Source organism: Protopterus annectens, chromosome 15.part0, assembly GCF_019279795.1.
Source record: "Protopterus annectens isolate FY-2018-M chromosome 15.part0, PAN1.0, whole genome shotgun sequence".
In the NCBI taxonomy this organism is placed as follows: Eukaryota; Metazoa; Chordata; order Ceratodontiformes; family Protopteridae; genus Protopterus; species Protopterus annectens.
In genome coordinates, this window is record NC_056749.1 from 123,539,584 (window position 1) to 123,561,349 (window position 21,766).

The 21,766-nt window shown below is 43.4% G+C and overlaps 1 protein-coding gene across 2 annotated transcripts in view; it reads right to left on the reverse strand.

Moving 5' to 3' along the window:
- COMMD5 (COMM domain containing 5) overlaps positions 1–21,766 on the reverse strand; it is a 503,146-nt gene that overhangs the window by 303,844 nt on the left and 177,536 nt on the right. The window contains exon 4 of one of the 2 annotated variants that reach the window (XM_044057573.1): positions 3,217–3,267. The exons of the other annotated variant lie outside the window; for it this stretch is intronic. Within the exon in view, the coding sequence (XP_043913508.1) occupies positions 3,217–3,267 (51 nt within the window). The remainder of the gene's footprint in view (positions 1–3,216; positions 3,268–21,766) is intronic. 2 annotated transcript variants of the gene reach the window in all.

Consider the following 21,766-nt stretch of genomic DNA (forward strand, 5'->3'; position numbering starts at 1 on the left):
CCTTAGGCCCCTGGGAAATAGTTTCGGGGTCTGTCAGTGGGGCCTTGTACAGGTGGTGATGAGTGTCAGGTACCCTGTAAAATCTATCAGGTTTGGCAGGGGCTGGAGGTAAAGAATCAGGAGCAGTGCAGACATCATTAAATGCATCATCCACAACAGGCAAAACAGGAGGTATAGCTAAGGGCCTATGTTGTGGTAAGTGCAGAAAGGTCCTAAGCCTTTTTCTTGAATCTGAGAAATCTTGTCCCTGCCATTGAAATTGTTCTCTCATGGCATGTAAGGTTTCCCCAAAGGAAAATTCCTCTGGTGGAGAGGCAGCTGGAATGGATTCTTCAGCATCGGAGTCTTCATAAGTAGAAAAGGATCCTCTGGCTGTTCTGTAATGTCGGAGTCAGCCGCAGAATCATCAGAGGACACTGGCTCGGGGCTCTGTCCTAGGTCTCTTTCTGGGGCTGAGAGGCCCTGTCTGGGTGAGATTGGGATCCCCTAATTAAGGATATTAAATCTTCTGCCAGAGTAAGCATTTGTGAACTAGAAGTGGGCCTGTGTGAGGGAGGTTTAACAGGCACTGACTTAGCAGATTTGGCTGCTTTAGCCCTGGCAAAGGCCTTGATAGACATGGCTGCAGGGGGTCTAGCAGCACCACGTGCTGGGGTAGAGACATCCAGAGGGATGGTGTCTGATAAATCAGTAGAAACCACAGTTGTGGGCAAAATTTCTGAGGCCGATTCAGGTAAGGTAGCAGGAGCCTCAGTAGTAGCCATGGATTCGGCTGAAGATTGACCAGTTTTCTCGGTTTCGCCGAAACCGAGACACTCGCGGCTTGCTTAACCGTGGTTTCGCCGAAACCACGGACCGCGAGTGTCGGTCTTTTCCTTGCGCTTTTAACAATTTCGGTAGTCGGAGGATCCGACGGCATAATGTACGCAAAGTCTGCGCCGAAAAACTGTTCAGCAACTCCGACCGACGCCTTAGCGCTCGCCGGTTGAAGGAAGCGCAGGCCGAACAGGCTGCTACGTCATGGTCTGGGCCTAAGCAAGGCAGACAGTAAGAGTGGAAATCTTTATGAGGTATTTGTTTCCCACAAGTTAAACAGTTATTGACTTTTTCTGACATCGGCTAAGGCAAGAAAGAGTCCCCAACGGGTACTTAGCTTTAGAAGTCTTCGAAGTAGTATTCGGTAGTAGTAATCTCTGGATCTGACCGACCGGCACTTGCGAACAGCTTCTGCTTCGGGCGCCACGCGGCAAGAAAGACTGAGGAAAATGGCGTCGGCTGATGCCTTTATACCCGAAGACCAGCAGAGATGACGTCGGGTGAAGTGCGACATCAGCCGAAGCCGGACCCAGACTTTGGAATCCGGCCGACCGAAGGGCTGCCTGACGACAGGACAACCCATTTGTTATGACTGCAGATGCATCCATGAAGGACATCCAGAGCACTTGGAGGAAACCCACACAACCACAGGGGTTTTAAATATTCAGTTCAAATGTTTTATTTAATTAAAGGTCTGCTTCCACCACTGGCTAACATTTTATTTAATTTAATTTTGCAGATTACACGAGGTTCTAGTGATTTTTTGTTTTTGTAAGAAATAAACTGTAGTGAAAAAGAAAGAGTGCTGAATCATTCCAGCTAACTCATGGTTTTGCACAGATGACCAGGAATTCCAAAATGGTTTTGTCAGACGTCTTCATCGGATTAAAATATCTAATAAAACAGACAAAGGATTAAAGTATAAGAATGGTAAATAACTCTATAAGCAGAGCATTTTGTAAGAAAAAATGTACACCTTAGGCTTGTGAGAAAATAGGAGAAAAGCAATTAGAACGATAACACTGAAAAAGACAATCATAGATATATTATTGGGGCTCAAAGTGTTATACTAATAGAAACTATTACAGTCTAGGCTCTATAGTAGCAGTACAATTCTGAATCCCCTTTACTCCAGGGGGTAGTATTATTGCAGTCTAATGTGTCATTCAAGTTTTTTCTTTTCAAGCAGGGAGTTTGTGTCCTCCTGCCATGGACTGTTCTCAATGTTTTTCAACTACATGAAATAAAAAAAAAATTGTCATCATTGCACACATGTGCGCGTGTGTGAATATTGGGCCGTGGAGTTCTTGAAAGCCTAATGTTAGACAATTAAGATTCTCTGCATGTTTTTTTCCAATATAGAAAGCTTTGCATTTGGTACAGATGGTCCAGTAGACCACATGGTTGCTGCTGCTCAGGAAGTTTCTTTTTTTGTGTTGGAGCAACTGAAGTGTTTTTAAATTTGTAGAATCTGCAGCCTTTTCTTTTACAGAAGAATGTGCCTATTACAGAATAATTGGGGGGGGGGGTCTGATATTTTCTAGAAAGTCTCTGATGTTTCTTGATCTTTTTAAAAACAAAAGTTTAGTCCAGTACCAATGATCTTAGAAATGGGACTGGTTGCTGCAAGTATGTTCCAGTTGTTTTTCAGAATATCTTTAACATTACTGGTGTCCTTGTTGCACCATACTTTGTTTCATCCTTTTAGTATGCGGGTCCTTGCATATGCTTCGGAATGTGCAGTGTTCCCATCTAGATGGTTTGTATAGGGAAGTGTCATCCTTTGTTTTTAGAAAATGTATGGGTTTCAGAAGACCTGATAATATCCTACTATGGTAGCCCTTCACTATGAATTCCTTCTGCAGCTGGTCCATGCTGTTGAGGAAGGCATCCATTTCCCCAGAAACTACAGCAATCCCTTGTTGCATAAAGCAGGAAGTTATCCCTTGTTTTCTGTAAAGGTAATTTATATCTCTGCAATGTCTTCCTTTTTTGTGGACTGTAAAGTCCAAGAATTACACTTTTTCCTTACCATGAGTTTCGAGTATCTAACAAAGCTCATATTAATATTTTAAGGAAATGAACTGCATTAACTACCATAGCTCTCAACACAGTTTTCCTTATAAATTGGCATTATTCGTCCCCAAATGTACTCTTGCTCCATAGGCAAACTCGAGGTAAGAAATCTAACTGTGACACTTGGGTAGATTCTTTAAAATGAAAGGTTAATTGCTTGTGATCAGATGTACATAAACCATGTGATACAGCCATAATATAAACCATAGAGGCACAAACAAGGGACTGCTCTTCCCCACATCACAGAACACTGCAACTGGAATAGTACAGATGTAGTTATAAACTAAGCACAGAGATCTCTTAAAAATTTATGAAAATGCCAACCTGCTTCCAAAAACGACACTGCTGAAGTCTGTTATACAGTCTTCTGGCACACTGAAAAATACAACCGAACAATTCATTACGCAAACTAGGCAGTCATGTAAATTTTCCCCAAGACAAAACACATATGCTTACATCTACAAACAAACTGCATTTATTTGGAAGGCCAACCATGTCCACAGTAGCTGAAAGCTTTTGAAATACCATGCATATAGTAGTCTTTTGGCTTTTCAGCTCAGCATGCTGCTGATCCTTGAAATGGACTTTTTATTAGCAGTTTCTTTGTGACCTCAGTCACTGGATTAAAGTATGAACTTACTTGCCTTTCTGACTGAATACTACTGTATAGGTTCATAGGTAGGTACTAGGCTATCTGCCCGAAGGCATTTATAAGTCTAGCCAGAGTGTGTTGGCTTTAACACTACCATTCTTGTTTTATCCTGCTAAACTTGCAAATGTCGACTGACAGATTTATATCGGATATCCTTCACTTCACTTTTTCCCCCCGTCACTTGAATCTGGGGCTCTCCCTTTGATGTCCTGCGGTAGTTACCTGGATACATTTCTATACTGGCAAAGTACTGCAATTCTTTTGTCTTTTTAAACAGACTGCCCTCAGAAAACTAATGTCCTCTGTATTCACCTGTGGGGAGTGTAATTTCATCTTCTCTAAATTTTAATAACCATCACATCCTAGCGTCATTTGCTTGTGCTATTATTTTAACAGACTGCTTCTGGAACATATTTTAAGGAAACTACTACTTTATCTGATATAAACAATGTTTAAAAAAAAAACATTCTGCAAGTTTTCTGCTGCTGTAGCAGGTCTGCTATTATTGAATTAACTGATGCTTCAAGGCATCCTTTATCTAGTACTCTGGTGGGACTATTTATCAGAAATATTTTTCTACATAAACTTAAGCAATTGTGAATATTTTAACTGTTTTGACTTACGATTTTTTACCACTGCATTTTTAGTCGTTTTTTTTTTTTTTTTTTATACAGTTTTTCTACAACCATTTATCTCTTCTCTGTGTTAGGGGCCATTTTGTGGCCCTCCACCCTTTTGCACCTTCCAAAATCCACAAAGACACCTTAAAATTTTATAGAAAGTTATGCATTTTCAACAAGCATAGACCTAGATTCTAATTTCACCAATGCATGGAACACCAGAGTTAGATCAGCGACCCATGTTGCTACACACACAGCTGTGTCTGCCATGGGGGTAAAAACTCACAAGAAGATGTACGTCCGTCTTGCATGAGGTACCAATGGTTTCATCTAGTTATCTGGGACAACTAAGCAAGATCTGCACTCCTGTAGTCCTGCCAATGGTATTCCTACAACAAGTCTTTGTGCAATGAACCAGGCAATGTATCCGAACTGATGTGGGATGTGGACATGGTGTTCACTGCACAGACCTGGCTGGATAAAGTATAGTTGTGAACACTTACATAAATGTAGATGTTCAAGTGTATTCACTGTTGCAGTCATTACATTTAGGTAATCTGCTGGCAGGTTGCCCTCATTCGGCCTGAACTCCAAAGTCTTGAGTCCTGCGTTGGTTGCTGTCTCCTCTTCCATGACGTCAGGTTGTCAGGGGTATAAAACAAGCAGCCGACGCCATTTTCTTTAGTTTTTCTTGCCCCAGATGTCAGGTGCCCCCAAAAAGGTAGCAAAAACTATATATACATGCATCAATACAGACTTTACCTTCACCTACAAGCAAATACACCACATAGGTTGTAGAAGATAGAGAAGGAAAGATAAACTCCAGAATGAAAGTGGGGTGGTGGGCGGGTAACCTGGACTGCAACAGTGAATACACTCAAACATCTACATTTATGGTAAGTGTACACAACTGTACTATGTTCTTCATGTTTCACTGTTGCAGCCATTACATTTGGGTAGAATCCCAAAGCTATGGATGGGAGGCTGGAGCTAAACAGAATTAGGGGCAGCTATAAGGCCCTGCAGAACTGCAGTGGCAAACCCTGCCCTGGACTTAAGAGTAGAGAGGCAAATGATAATGCTTTGTAAAGGTGTGAACAGAACTCCAAGTAGCAGCCTCTACAATGTCTTTGGTTGGTACTCCTCTGAGAAAGGCTGCTGATGTAGCTGCAGCTCTGGTGGAATGAGACCTAATGTCCTTGGGCACAGGTTTGCCATGGTGTAAGTAGCAGAAACGAATGCAGTGGCTTATCCACTTTGAAAAAGTCTGCTTTTAAATAGCCTTTCCTTCTGATCCTGAAGCATATGTCACTAGTAATTGTTCCGTTTTTTCTTAGAGCTTTAGTCCTGCTCAGATAGAATCTCAGTTTTCTGTGTACGTCCAAGGAATGCAGAATTCTCTCCCCCTTGTTCTGCAGATTTGGATAAAAGGTTGGCAGATGATTAGTTTGGTTAAGAGACACACTGGAAACCACCTTAGGCATAAATGAAGGATTGGTCCTCAGAGACACCATGTCTGGGTAAAATACGATAAAAGGCTCCACAGCCATGAGGGCCTGTAGCTTTGAGACTCTTCTTGCTGAAGTAATTGCTAGAAGCAGAGCTGTTTTCCATGATAAGAACTTTATATCTGCAGTAGCAGCTGGTTCAAATGGAGGCAGGGTGAGCTTTTCCAACACATAATTGAGGTCCCATGCAGGTAATGGTGATCTTCTGGGAGGCGTTAAATTTTTGGCACCTCTAAGATACTGCTTTAGTAAAGGATGAGAAAAGATTGGTGGCTGTGTATTGTAATGAGCCGAAATGGCAGAGGCATGGATTTTTATTGATGAGAAAGATGGGCCTTTGTCAAGCATCTCAGTCAAGTATTGTAATATCTTAGGAATATTTGGTTCCGCTGTATCAGTTCCTTGTGCTCGATTCCAAGCACAGAATCTCTTCCATTTATCAGCATAAGATTTTTTAGTACTAGGCCTTCTGGCTTCCAAAATGACATCCATCACAGCTTTACTGAGAGGTGTTGCCATGCTGCCAGGTTCAGTGTTTGGAGCTGATTGTGCAGGATCTGATTGTTTTGCTGGGACAGTAATTGAGGTCTTTGAGGTAAGGTCCAAGCTGGGTATTGAGACAGGTTCCTTAGGATTAGATACCAGTATTGGCGGGGCCAGTCCAGGGCAATTAGTATCATCTTTGGTTTCTTTTGTCTGACTTTTAGTAGGACCTTGGGGAGAAGAGGCAGAAGAGAAAAGGCGTAAACTGATAGGTCTTTCCAACTGAAGGACAGGGCGTCCACCTTCCATGCTTGTCTGTGATAAGTCCTTGTGCAGAATCTTTTCAAATGATAATTTTGAGGAGAGGCAAATAGATCTACGTCCGGGCTCCCCCATTTCTTTGTTATCATGCTGAAGACTTGTGGATCTAGTTTCCACTCATGAGGGTCAATAAGGTTTCTGCTTAAATTGTCTGCCAGAGTATTCTGTTTTCTTGGCAGGAATTGAGCTTGAAGATGTACTTGGTAAGTCAAAGCTGTGTCCCACAGTGCCACGGGGGTATGACTGCATGCCCCCACTTGTTTATATACCACATAACTGTGGTGTTGTCAGTCTATCAGTAGTTGTCCTGGATGAAGTAAGTCCTTGACGCCTGTCAGGACATTTTGAACAGCTAACATCTCTTTTTGGTTGATATGCAGATGCATTTGTTTTGGGGTCCATATGCCCTGAATGCATCTTCCCGCCAGGTGGGCCCCCCATGCATAATCTGATGCATCTGTTGTTAAGGTTTGGCTGGCAGGGGGTAGAGTGAAGGCTCATCCCATGTTTTGGTGACATGCCTTTGCCCCCCATAGAAACTCCTGTTGTAGGCAAGGAATGAGAGGAATCATTGTTTCCAGACTGACAATGTTGACTCCATAAACTTTTTAGATACCACTGAAGTTTCCTCATATGCAGTCTTGCATATGGAATCAATAGGATGCAGGATGCCACAAACCCCAAAGCCTGCAGAGTTTGTCTTGCAGATAACTGGGTTTTTGTTGCCATCAGTTTGAAGTAAGTAGTCAGTTGCCTTTGTTTGTCTGGCATGAGGAAAGCCATCTGGGCAGTTGTATTCAAGCTTGCACCCACGAATGTTATCTTTTGAGAGGGTACCAGTTGTGATTTATTTTCATTTATTGTGTACCCTAGGCATGTTTGAAGCCTTTTCATAAACATCAGGTGCTGAAGAAGACCGTCCTTGTTCTCTGCTTGAATGAGACAGTCGTCCAAGTAAGGACATATTTGTATACTTTTGTCTGCAAAAAGCAATTACTGGTGCCAGGCACTTTGTAAAGATCCTGGGCGCAGTAGATAAGCCAAAGGGCAGTGCAGAGTATTGGTAATGCATTAAGCCAGCCTTGAAACGGAGGTATCTTCTGCACGATTCCCTTATTAGGACATGCAGGTATGCCTCTTTTAGGTCTAATGTCACCAGCCAAGCATGGGCAGAAGCTGCTGCAACGTCAGCATTTTGAATTTTGGAATGTCCAGGAATGTGTTCAAATTTGATAAATCCAGTATTGGCCGCCATGTCTTATCCTTTCAGGGTACCAAGAACAGTAGAGTAAAAACCTTTTCCTTTTTCCTGTTCTGGTACTAGCTGAATAGCCCCCCATATCCATGAAGGACGTAACCTGTTTCTGTGCCTCTGCCCACTGATTTTTTGGCAGATCCGGCCAACCGTTTGCCATTGGCAGAGTATGGAAATGGAATCTGTATCCCTGTGATACTATGTTTAGCACCCACTTGTCCTGGGTTATTACATGCCAATTTTGAGCAAAAAGTGCTAATTTTCCCCCTAAGGTGCTGCCAAAAGGTAAGTGCTTGGTGAAGGCAGATGGAAGTCATTGGGACTGCTTTCTGTAGGGTTGCGCTTTATCTCCTCCAGATTTGGAGGTAGAAGCACCCCATTGCTTTGACCTGTAAGAATCTTGTGCCTGGTATCTAGAACCTTTAGGGCATCTGGATTTGCCCCTTTGAGCTTTGTCGGACACAGGAAAGGACCAATTTTTTGTAGGCCAGTGTCTACTGAATCTTGGTGGCTGCACTTGTAGGAAGTCTTTTAAAGTTTGCATAGACTTATCTTTGTCTTCCATTTTCTTTAAAACCTCTTCTGCCTTAATACCAAACAGAGTATCATGCTGTAAAGGTGCATCCAGTAATTTAGCTTTAACATGATCAGGCAAATTTTGCTCTTTTAGCCAGGCATGCCTCCTAATCACAGATCCAGTAACTGCGGCCCTGCAGGAGGCCTCTAAGGAATTAAAATCACATTGCAAAAAGTACAGTTGTGTACACCTACCATAAATGTAGATGTTCAAGTGTCTTCACTGTTGCAGTCATGACTGTAGGGTTCTCCCCTGCCGGCAGGCAGCCCTCGGTCGGCCAGAATCCCAAAGTCTGGGTCCGGCGTCGGCTGTTCAACCATGCTCCCTGACGTCAGAGCGCCAGGAGTACAAAGCTGACAGCCGACGCCATCTTCTCCAGTTTTTCTTGCCCCAGATGTCAGGAGTCCCAAAATGAAAAAGGTCCCATAACCTTTGCAAATACACCTCAGAAGAATGGTGAAAAAAGGAAATACACAAAAGTAAAAATAAGAGGGGACAGGAGGGAGGGAAAAGTACAGTTTTGTACCTACCATAAATGTAGATGTCCGATAGGCATGCATCTGCAGTCCTTACAAATGGGTTGTCCTGTCGTCAGGCAGCCCTTCGGTCGGCCGGATTCCAAAGTCTGGGTCTGGCCTCGGCTGGTGTCGCACTTCACCCGACGTCATAGCTGCAGTTCTTCGGGTATAAAGGCATCAGCCGACGCCATTTTCCTCAGTGTTTCTTGCCCCAGATGCCAGGTGCCCTCTAGGAAGGCTAAATTTGGATAAATGCAAATGGTTCCAAATAGTAGAGAGCAAACAAAAAATAAGCATGTATGTACATATATACAAACAAATACACCATAATAGATTCCCCCAGCTAGCTACAAGATGGGCAAATACCCTAGGGGTACCACAGAGGGGAAGAGGGTGGGTAATCCTGACTGCAGATGCATGCCTATCGGACATCTACATTTATGGTAGGTACAAAACTGTTCTATGTCCTTCAAGGATGCATCTGCAGTCCTTACAAATGGGTAGAATACCATAGCCAAACTGGGGGAGGAGGAGAAATAAGATTATGGTGTAGTTGAGATCCCTTGCAAAACAGCAGTGGCAGAACCTGCTCGGGATCTGGAGTATAAAGGTAAATTGTAATGCTTGGCAAATGTATGCACGGAGCTCCAAGTAGCAGCCACTAAAATGTCTTTGGTAGCCACTCCTCGTAGAAAAGCTGTGGTAGTGGCTGTAGCCCTTGTAGAGTGAGGCCTGATGATTTCTGGAGTTTTCTTCCCATGGTAGGAGTAACAAAATCTAATGCAATTTCCTATCCACTTAGAGATTGTCTGTTTTGAAATTGCTTTTCCTTCCATTCCTGTTGCATATGCTACCAGTAGCTGGTCAGTTTTTCTATTGCTCTTGGTCCTGTCCAGGTAGTAACGTAATTGCCTATGTACATCCAAGGTATGCAACAGTCTTTCTCCCCTGTTCTGTGGGTTGGGGAAGAATGTAGGTAGGTGGATAGCTTGATTTAAAGATACCCTGGAGACCACCTTTGGCATAAAAGTAGGATTAGTTCTCATGGACACTCTATCTTGATGGAAGATCAGGAAGGGCTGTACTGCCATTAATGCTTGTAGCTCAGATACCCTTCTTGCTGAAGTGATTGCAAGCAGGAAAGCAGTTTTCCATGATAAGTATTGTAATTCTGCTGTTGCTGCTAGTTCGAAAGGAGGGAGTGTCAACTTTTCTAGCACAAAGTTCAAGTCCCATGCTGGCAATGGTGGCTTCCTAGGTGGTTTTACATTTTTAATTCCTCTCAGAAACTGCCTGAGCAGAGGATGTGAGAAGACTGGAGGATCCAAGTTGTATTCTGCTGAAATAGCTGATGCATGAATCTTAATGGAAGAATAGGACAGGCCGTTGTGGAAGAGCTCTGCCAAGTATTCCAGGATGTTAACTATGTTTACCAGTGACACATTCTCTCCTTTTGCAGTACTCCAAATGAGATATCTTTTCCATTTTGCTGAATAATTTTTTTCTTGTTGAGGGTCTGAGCCTCCAAGATAATGTCTTTACCCTTTGAGATAAATCTGGGTTATTTGGTCTTATGCAATGTTCCAGGCAGCCAGCTGCAGTGTTTTCAGGTTTGGATGCAGGGTTTTGAAGTTGTTCTGTGTTAACAGCAAGGGAACTAGGGGCAGAGGCCATATTTGTTCCCGAGACATGCTCCTCAGTAATGGGTACCAATGTTGCCTTGGCCAGACTGGAGCTATCAGGATGATCCTTGGACAGTCTTCTTTGATCTTCAGTAGCACCTTGTGCATCAAAGGAAGAGGTGGGAATGCATATGCTGTCAGGTTTTTCCAACTGAAAGATAGGGAGTCCCCTTTCCAAGCAAGTGGGTGGTACGTCCTTGTGCAGAATTTTTTCAGTTGGTGATTGTGTGGGGATGCAAATAAGTCTATTTCTGGTAGTCCCCATTTCCCTGTGATGGTTTTGAAGATGTCCGGATGCAGCATCCATTCGTGGGCATCCGTGGTAGTTCTGCTTAGGATGTCTGCTAGTATATTTTCTTTTCCTGGCACAAAAATTGCTTGAAGCTGAATGTTGAAGCTCAGTGCCACATTCCAGAGGTCCATTGCCATCCAGCATAGAGGGTATGAATGTGTGCCTCCCTGTTTGTTGATGTACCATATAACTGTGGTGTTGTCCATCCTTATCAGCAGTTGACCCTGTTGAAGAAATGGTCTGAATGCCTGAATTGCCAGTTTTACTGCCAGCATTTCCTTTTGATTTATGTGTAGGTGCAGCTGGTCTTGAGTCCATAAGCCTTGTATGCACTTGTCCAGCATGTGCGCCCCCCCAACCGAGGTCTGAGGCATCTGTTGTGATGGTCTGGCTTGGTTGAGTGCTGTGGAAGGGCAGTCCCTTGTTTGATTGACGGGCCTGAGCCCACCATTGGAATTCTTGTTTCAGGCATGGAATTATTGGAATCTGGGTTTCTAGGCTGTGCTTGTGCTGAGACCATAAATTCCTTAGGTACCACTGTAACTTCCTCATATGTAGTCTGGCATGTGGAATCAATATTATGCAGGATGCCATGTAACCGAGAGCTTGCAGCACTTTTCTTGCTGTTAGCTGGTTCTGCTTTGTTAATGCCATGAAGTAGAGAGGGAGTTGCTCATGTTTTTCTACTGTCAGGAATGCCATTTGATTTGATGTGTCCAGTTCTGCACCCAAGAATGTAATCCTTTGGGATGGTACCAGCCTTGACTTTTTCATGTTGACTGTGTATCCCAAGGCTTGCAATAGGTGAATAACCTTTTCCAAATCTTTTGTTAATTTGTTTTTGTTGTCCGCTTGTAACAGGCAGTCGTCCAGGTAAGGATAAATTTGAATTCCCTGAAGCCTGCAATGAGCAATTACTGATGCCAGGCATTTCGTGAATACTCTGGGTGCAGTAGATAAGCCAAAGGGCAATGCTGAGAATTGATAATGCTCTGATCCTGCAAGAAATCTGAGGTATCTTCTGCAATTTGGTCTTATGGGGACGTGCAGGTATGCCTCCTTGAGATCTAGAGTTACCAGCCAAGACTCCTTGCCCAGCATGGGAAGAAGTTGCTGTAGGGTCAGCATTTTGAATTTTGGAACAATGAGGTATGTGTTTAAAGTGGACAGGTCGAGAATAGGTCTCCATTGGTTTTCTTTTCTTGGTACCAGGAAGAGTCTGGAGTAAAATCCTTGTCCTTGTTCCATAGATGGTACCCTTTCTATAGCTCTCATCCTTAGTAAGTGAGTTATTTGTTCTAGAGCTTCTGTCTTCTGATTTGGAGGTAGGTTTGGCATTCCTCTCTTCCTTGGTAGAGTATGGAAGTGAAACCTGTAACCTTTGTCTATTGTCTGTAAAATCCATTTGTCTCCTGTGATGTAATGCCAGTTTACTGAAAATAAGGCTAGCTTTCCGCCTAAGAGTGCTTCCAGTTGTTCCCTGGTAGGCGGTGCCAGAGCCAAGTCACTGTGATTGTCCTGTGGAAGTGGTGGTGGCTGGATCTGTGGCTGTACCTCGCTGGTTGTTAGCCTGCCACTGACGTCCCCTGTAGGCACCTCTGGATTGACCCCTGCCTCTTGAGCGCCTATTCCTGCCTCTCGGAGCTCTGGAGGTGTCTGGAAAGGACCAATTCTTGGAAGGCCAGTTCCTGCTAAACCTTGGAGGTTGGACCTGCAAGAAATCCTTGACTGTCTGAACAGATTTTGCTTTCTCTTCCACCTTCTTCAGCACCTGCTGCGCAGGGGAGCCAAACAAATTGAGCTTATCCATGGGAGCATCTAGGAGCTTTGATTTAACATGGTCTGGTAAGGGCTGCTCTTTCAACCATGCATGTCTTCTGATCACTGTGCCAGTCATGGCTGATCTAAAGGAAGCCTCCAGTGCATCATAGCCGCATTTTAAGGAATGGTTACTGACCTGCTGAATGTTATGTACCATTTCCTGTACAGATTTTTTGTCTAATGGTTCATCCGAGGACAGTTTTTTAGTTAATTGGTCGAACATAAATTCCTGATACTGAATCATGTGGAATTGACAGTTCAAGGCCCTAGCTGAAAGAGTAGCAGAAGTGTAAACTTTTTTACCCCATCTCTCTAAGGCCCTAGATTCCCTTTCAGAGGGGAGGGGGTTTTTGGTAGAAGAAGCTGCTACAGCCTTGGGTCCCTGGGAGAGAGTTTCGGGATCTGCAAAAGGGGCCTTATACAAATGATAATGTGTGTCCGGAACCCTGTAGTACCTATCAGGCTTAGCAGGGGCCGGAGGAAGAGAATCAGGAGCAGTACAAGCATCATTAAAAGCATCATCCACAACAGTAAGTACTGGAGGAATGGCTAAAGGCCTATGCTGTGGCAAATGCAAAAAGGTTCTAAGCCTTTTCCTAGAGTCTGAAAAATCCTGGCCCTGCCATTGAAATTGTTCCCTCATAGCATGCAAGGTTTCCCCAAAAGAAAATTCCTCAGGCGGAGAGGCAGAAGGAATGGAGTCTTCTGCATCAGAGTCCTCATAAGGAGAAAACGGGCCCTCTGGAGGGTTTGAATTATCTGACTCATCAGAGGATCCATCTGAAGAAAGTGGCTCAGGGGGCTCTACTCTAGTCCTCTTCTCTGGAGGTGGGTGAGAGGCCCTGTCTGGATGTGGTTGGGATCCCCGGATCAAAGAAATGAGATCCTCTGCTAGACTAAGCATTTGTGAACTGGAGCTAGGCCTGTGAGAGGGGGTCTTAGCAGGCACCGATTTGGTAGATTTTGCTGCTTTAGCCCTGGCAAAGGCCTTAATAGACATGGATGCAGGAGGCCTAGCAGCTCCACGTGCAGGGGTAGAAATATCCAAAGGGATACTATCAGATAAATCCTGCAAACCTGCAAGAGCAGGTGGGATTTCAGTAGCAGATTCAGCCAGGCTGGATGAGGCCTCGGTAAGTGGCAAGCTTTCGGCCGAAGGAAGAACCGTGGACTCGGTTTCAGCCGAAACAGAGACACCCGCGGTTGGCTTAACCGCGGTTTCAGCCGAAACCGCGGACCGCGAGTGTCGGTCCTTTTCCTTGCGTTTTTTTAGAAATTTGCGTAGTCGGAGTATCCAACGGCATAATGTAAGCAAAATCGGAGCCGAAAAACTCTTCAGCAAATTCCAACCGACGTCTAAGCGTCCGTCGGTTGAAAGAAGCACAGGCTAGACAAGCTGCTACGTCGTGGTCTGGGCCTAAACAAGGTAAGCAGTAAGAGTGGAAATCTTTATGAGGTATTTGTTTCCCACAAGTTAAACAGTTATTCACTTTTTCTGATATCGGCTGAGGCAAGAAAGAGTCCCCAACGGGGTACTTAGCTTTTTAGAAGTCTTTGGTACTTGTAGTAGTAATCTCTGGTTCTGACCGACCGGCACTTGCGAACAGCTTCTGCTTCGGGCACCACGCGGCAAGAAAGACTGAGGAAAATGGCGTCGGCTGATGCCTTTATACCCGAAGAACTGCCGCTATGACGTCGGGTGAAGTGCGACACCAGCCGAGGCCAGACCCAGACTTTGGAATCCGGCCGACCGAAGGGCTGCCTGACGACAGGACAACCCATTTGTAAGGACTGCAGATGCATCCTTGAAGGACATCATCATGCTTTCCAACTTGTTCAGCTGCATGCAATAATTCCTGCAATTCATTTTCTGCACATTCAGAAATCAACATCAATTTCTGTTTCAGCAATCCCATAACATGTTGTTGATACTTGAGCATATGAAACTGGCAGTTTAAGGCCTTAATTGCCAAGATTGCAGATGTATAAACCTTCTTTCCCCATCTATCCAGTGCCCTTGAATCTCTGTCAGAGGGGGTAGGATTTTTTGCTGTTGAGGCCTTAACTCCCTTTGGACCCTGTGAAATCGTTTTAGGGTCAGCAGCAGGGTTTATAAATAAAAATTTGTGTGAGTCAAGGACCCTGTAATATCTGTCAGGCTTGCTGGGAGCCAGAGGTAAGGAGTCAGGAGTCAAGCTTGACTCCAAAAACACATCCACAATGTCTAAAACAGGGGGTATGGCTAAAGGCCTGTGCTGAGGGAGAAGGAAATCCGAGCCTCTTTTTTGAATCTGACAAATCTAGACTCTTCCAGTGAAAATGCTCCCTCAAAGTATGCAAGGTTTCTCCAAATGAATAATACTCAGGAGGTGACGCAGATGGGATAGATTTCTGTGCATCAGAATCCTCAGAGGGAGGTATAGCTAATTCCTGATCAGAAGAGGAATCAGAAGAAACAGAAACCTGAACTGAAGATTCATAATCAGTGTCTTGCCTAGGCCTCTTATCAGGAGGGGGTTGGGAACCCCTGATCAAGGTAATAAGGTCTTCAGCCATTGTGATCATCTGTTTTTTAGGCATAGCGGCCTGTGCACATGGCTCTTGCGTCGTTTTTTTAGTTTTAGACGTTGCTTTTGTCTTTGGTTTTGCAGCTGTCGGTTTTATATAAAAATGTTGAGGCCTGAATAAACCCTCAGAAATCAGTGCCTGCTCAGAGGCTCCAAACCTATCCGAGGGAGAGACATCCGTGGGTACAATACTTTGAGTATCTCGCGGCGAGCCTGACTCCACATGGGTCTCGGTAGGGGCCTGCAACTCGAACGTAGCGGGTATCAGGGGCTGCAAAAGCACCTCACTGAGTACCGGCGAACCGGCGACTGGCTTAGGAGAAGCTTCGTCGTTGGTTTTGGACCTCGAAGGTCTGTCTCTATCCTTTTCTTTGCATTTTTTGTGCACTCCGGTAGTCGGCATAGATCTACATTTCAGGGTAGTTAAATCTGTTTCCAAAATATTTTGAGGCAAAAATATACCGACGCTTAATAGTGCGTTGATTAAATCTAGCACAAAACCGACAGCCAGGCACGTTCTGATCAGGGCCTAGGCAAGGAATACAGTATAAATGGAAATCCTTATGAGGTATTTGCTTCCCACAAGTAATACAATTATTAACTTTTTCTGACATCGGTATGGAGCAAGAAAAAAAGTTTCCCCAATGGGGTACTTAGCTTTAGTGAAGACTTCGGTTTTGAAACTCGAACATTTCAGGAGTCGGCCAACCGGCACTTGCGAACTGCTTCTGCTTCGGGTACCACGCGGCAAGAAAGACTAAAGAAAATGGCGTTGGCTGCTTGTTTTATACCCCTGACGTCATGGATGAGGAGACAACAACCGACGCAGGACCCAAGACTTTGGAATTCAGGCCGACTGAGGGCAATCTGCCAGCAAGATTACCCAAATGTAATGACTGCAACAGTGAAGCACGAAGAACATCAAGCTTCTGTGGAGTTTTAGTAGCACTGACAGCCCAAGATTTCTTTTTTATACAGTATTTGATGGAGGGATTGCAATCTTTTGTCTCCCAATCTTTGGGATGAAGAAACTGACTGTCAGGACTGAATAAAATAGACGACTGTAATAAAAGCAAAAGCATTTATTAAACTTTGAGCATTATCAGTAAGCACTTTTGTCCTTAATACAAACGGACTTCTTTAAGACTAAATAATGCTGATTAAACCCACACTTAAATACAAAAGTTGAGTAACACGACTTACTTTACTTGATGTTTTAACCCCTTCCTTTTCAAATAAGCCATAAAGTCTTTATGGTTATTCAGTGCTAGTGGTTAGCAGGCATTCAATCTCACCTGCCATAAATATTCATACCCCCCTAACTCATCTTCTGCATTACACATTTTATCAGACTCTTTGATTTTAAACTTATAGTCCTTGATCAAATTAGCCTTACATTTACTTGATTTCTAATGTTTGGTTAAAGCATTTCTTTCATCACCCACTTGTACAGCATGTTATGTATATAAATATGTTTATATAGTTCTCTGACAGAATGATCAACAAAAAAGGACAAGACTTGCACATCACTAAATAAACATATTTGGATTTACATGTATAACAACCCTTAATCTTAATACAGTAATTATTTATATTAATTTAACTTGACTCGGTGTATAAATAATCACATGGATTAAAATTAAAACATTTCACCATACCATATTTCTTACTTTTTTCACTGGGTCTGTTGAGTTTACCTTGAAAAATGTTTATAAAACTTTTGCCCCTTTTTTGTACAAAAACTGGATGATAACCCATTATTCTGTTTATTTCAGGGCAACTGCTGAAAATTTTCCAATTGTTGGTAATACTTAACAGCTCTTGTATCTATACTATTACTAACTTGCACATAAGTTTGAAAGTCCTCTTTTTAAAGCTTCTTCTCTGAACTTCTATATCGTTTTCTTATGCTACATAATACATTAAAAGAAGCGGACATCAATTCATCCAGGTATCCTCTACTTAAAAATTGTTGCATAGGTTCAAACCCTCATGAAAAAAATCTTGATCTCGAAGTTGCAAGCTCTCATGGTGGGAGAAGCCTATCTGATATGCTATAGGGATACAGGCAATGTATACACAAACCCTCAAAGGTTGTTTCAGAGTTATTTATTTATTTATTTATTTATTTCCAGTTTGATTACCGGGGATGTCCACTGGGCTCAAAGAGCCCATTTTCAGTGGAGGCCCAGGGAGAAAAACTCCATGTTACAAGCAATTAAACAAAAATTAAATAATACTAATTAATGAGAAAAAGTAGAAATGCATAATGACACGACAGTTCATAAACATATTTACAAAGTTGTACAGAGAACTATTTGTACAATAATTAAGTGATAGAGGCAAGAGAAGACTTCACAATTAAAGGGAAAGCAATTATTAGTTGAGGGTTAAAATTTGAATGTTGTATACTGAGGTTTAGCAGAAATGGAGGAGAAACAGGTGGGAAGTACACTGTTAGTAGAGCACAGATTATAGTGTCTGGAGTATTCTTAGAGAGGTGGTTGAACATTAATAAAAATGGAGTTCACACATGAAAGGTATGATTGCCATAGTTAAACTGCATCAGCTTAATATAGGTAGTTATTAAAGATTGTTTTCAGTAAGAGGAGATGAGATCAGGGACTATATCAGGCCATCACTCTCCCCATTTTTTATCCAGATCCTAAAAACAAGAGAGAAAAGAATCTGCACACACTGGATGTACACAGGCAACTTAAATATTATCTTGACATAAAAAAACTTCAGGAAAGCTAATAAGCTACTTATTTCCTATTATGGGACGAAGAAGGGTCAACCAGTGGATAAACAGACTAGTAGAAGACAACCACCTAGAAACAGTGTGTTTTGTTACTCATACAACATCAATCCATTCCAGGCAGGATTATGCACATTCCACTTAGCCTTAGCTTCTACAATGGCATACTGGAAAGGACTAGACTCTTGAAGCATTCTAGACACATCATCTTTCTCTTCTATCCATAGTTACAAAGCACTGCAAACAGGATTCTTTTTCTATGTCCAGGGATGGCTTTACTATGACCATTCTTCAGGGGTTCTGGACCCTTATCCTTTTCCTCCCAGGATGGAAAAGCTATGGTAATCTACCCACAGACTACTGCAGCAGTGCAAATGATGAGCATAGTGAAGTTGTTTAAGATGTATCCCCATAACAGTGCATGTTTGAATTCATCACCATTGCGGTAGCTGCATCCTCCTTGTTTATAAAATTTTAGTGAGATAAAAACTGGGTTTGGTTACATACATCTTGTTTTAGTTCAGAATGAGTTCCCAATTTCTGGTTGGGGGCAAGAAAGTCCTTAAGATTTTTATAGTCATGCTTGCTGTTTATTTAGCTCTCTCCAAAAAGGGCTTAGCCTAACATCAGCCAGAGTGAAAGAGTGGGACAGGATGAAAGTTTTTGGAAGCTGGCTATTTGCTGTACCCTAGGCAGGATACAAAACGCAGGCTACCGCAGCAGTGAATAATTCAAAAACCTACTGTTACAGGTAACTATAACTGTACTGTTATAGGCAAGTACAACTTACACTGCTATACTTTTACGGATCACATTTAAGAACCTTACATGATTTTTTGGGAGAATAGGTGTCCTGCAGCAGGCTATATAAGCTGACAGTTGCTCCTTTTTACAGTGATTTGGTGTTTAATGTGTTTAGTTGAGGGTCTCTGGGAACTTGCCTAGAGGTGATATGCTCCCTAAAAAACATGGAGATGCCACCATAGTTGCCTGAAGCATGGTACATGCAGAGCCCAGGTATGTATAGTGTGCTTTTTATACATTTTTTTTCTCCTCACAGCTGACAGTCAGCTTTCACCAGCTCCTCTCCTTATTCACTGAGCCTTCCCTAAGCTCAACCAGACTCATGTCTGGGGCTAAATCTCGTGGCAACCAAAAAGCTCTTGAGCTTCTCCCTTTCCCATAATGTTATGTACTCATAACATTCCATCTGTGTTGTCCATTTTCATTCTTCCTCAACTGATGGGTTTGGATCTGATCCCTCAGATTTGACTCAGCCATTGCTAAAGCTCGTGGCAACCAAAAAGCTCTTGAGCTTCTCCCTTACCCATCATACACCAACCTCAATTAATCCCCAGTCTTGTTTGCTGCCTTAGTAGAAAGTAAAAGATGGAAATTATTAGAGAGAAGCTATATCTGGAGCTTATAATAAAAACAGGAGGACATACAGGTCCACTAATCACTAATTCTTCCAGAATCCCTCAGGATGGGGGTTGGTGGGAAGTGTGGCGGAAGAATGAAAATAGACAACACAGATGGAACGTTAGGGTGAGTACAGAACTTCTTTATCTGATGTTGTCAATTTTCATTCTATCCTCAACTGATGGGACAGAGTCCCCAGCTACCCAACTTCTAGGACAGACTTTAGGAAGGATATTCCTGAGCACCACAGAACGTATGGATCCAAGCTGGCAACTTTTTTTCTAGCATCTGCTCCAAGCTCCTCCCCCTACCCATAATGCACTACCATCTCCTACCTTCCCTCAGATCGAGTTTGCTGCAAATAATTACATAAGCAACTCAGCCCAATGAACCAAAACCTGTAAAAACAGGACAAGGTCCGTGGGACGGAGGGAGGAAAGGTTGCAGAAAAATGAAGTATAAGTACTCAGATGGAACGTTATGGTGAGTACATAACTTCTTTATCTGAAGTAGTTAACTTAATTTTACCTGCAACCGAGTCCCCAGCTACTCCAATCCTGGGAGGCCCTTATGGAAGGATATTCCTGAGCACCGCAGAGCCAAAGGATGCTCTACCCCTAGAAATCAGATCTAATTTGTAATGGGAAATGAAGGTATGTGAATTGGCCCAGGTCACTGCTGCACAAATGTTGTCCAAAGGAACCCTAAACCAAAAAGCAGCAGAAGTTGCCATGGACCTGGTAGAGTAAGCTTTAACAATACCAGGAGGAGATAAACCTTTTGCTTTGGAGGCATGTGAAATGCAGAGTGATCCATCTGGCCAAAGAAACTTTAGAAATAGCTTTTCCCAGAAAAGCTTTGGAAAAGGAAACAAACGACTGGTCAGTCTTGCAGAATGATTTTGATCTATGAAGACAGAAGTGAAGTTGTCTATGAACATCTAACAAATGAAGTTTGTATTCACCTTTATTTTGGAAGTTAGGGAAGAAAACAGGCAGATTAATGGACTGATTTATGTTTGCTTCAGATGCCACTTTGGGTAAGAAGGAAGGATTAGTACGGAGAGAGACCCTATCCTTATGGAAGACCAAATAAGGAGGCACGCCAGACAGAGCTTGAAGCTCAGAAACCCTCCTAGCAGATGTAATGGCGACCAGGAAAGCTGTCTTCCAGGATAAAAATTTCAAATCCATCAAAGCTGCAGGTTCGAATGGAGGAGCTACCAATGCCTGTAAGACAAAGGTAAGGTCCCAAGGAGGCACTGAATCCTTGACAGGAGGATGCAACAGAAAAGTGCCTTTAAGAAAAGCCTTACACAGCCTAGAGGAGGCTAAGGCAATGTTGTCTTCACCAACATGAAAATTAGAAATGGCTGCCAATTGTACTTTCACTGTGGAGGAGCTAGCTCCTTGCTGAAAAATGCCAGACAAGAAATCCAACACCGCTGGAACAGGGACTGTAAAGAAATCTAGTTTTCTCTGTGAGGCCCAAATGGAAAAACGCTTCCATTTACTGTGATAAAGTTTCCTAGTGGAATCTTTAAGAGAAGCCACCAGAATGGATTTTATTGGGGATGAAAGACCGGGAGTCCTGGTAATCAACGGAACTGGAGCAACCAAGCTGTTAGCTTGAGGCTGCCCAGGTCGGGCGGATGGGAGATTAGATCCGGGCAGGGATCTAGAACCCATGGAAGAGCTAAGAGATGAGACCAAAGGAATGGGAACCAAACCTGACGAGGCCAGAACGGGACAATGAGGATAACTTTGCACCGCAGTCAGCAAGCTTTCTGAAGAAACTTCGGAGTGAGTGGCAATGGTGGATAAGCATAGAAATGCCTGGGGGGCCAAGCATGGACTAGAGCGTCTCTGGGGACTTCCCCTGGTGAGGGAATCAGAGCGAAGAACTTGCTGCACTTCGCGTTGGAAAAAGATATGAAGAGATCGCAGCAAGGCTGACCCCATGCAAGGAAGATCTCCTCCACTACTGACTGTTTCTGAGACCACTTGTACTGCATCAGAATAGCCCGACTCAATCTGTCCGCTAAAATATTGGAGTGCCTCGGGATGTGCATTGCTATCAGAAAACGACTGGTGGAGATTGTCCATTCCCACACTCTCATGGCCTAGCGACATAGGGGGTAGGATCTGGTTCCCCCCTGCTTGTTGATATATCAGACAACCGACATGTTGTCTGACTGAACTGCAATCAATCCGAGAGGAAGGACAGTGTGAAAGGCTTCCAACGCTAAAAGCACTGTCCTCATCTCTAGAACATTTATGTGCAACTTGGTCTCTGACTGGGACCACGTGCCTTGGACTGTCCTTCCCAAACAGTGACCCCCCCCCACCCCCTGAGTTGGGAGGCATCCGTGGTCACTGTGGCTTGGACTGGAGATGAC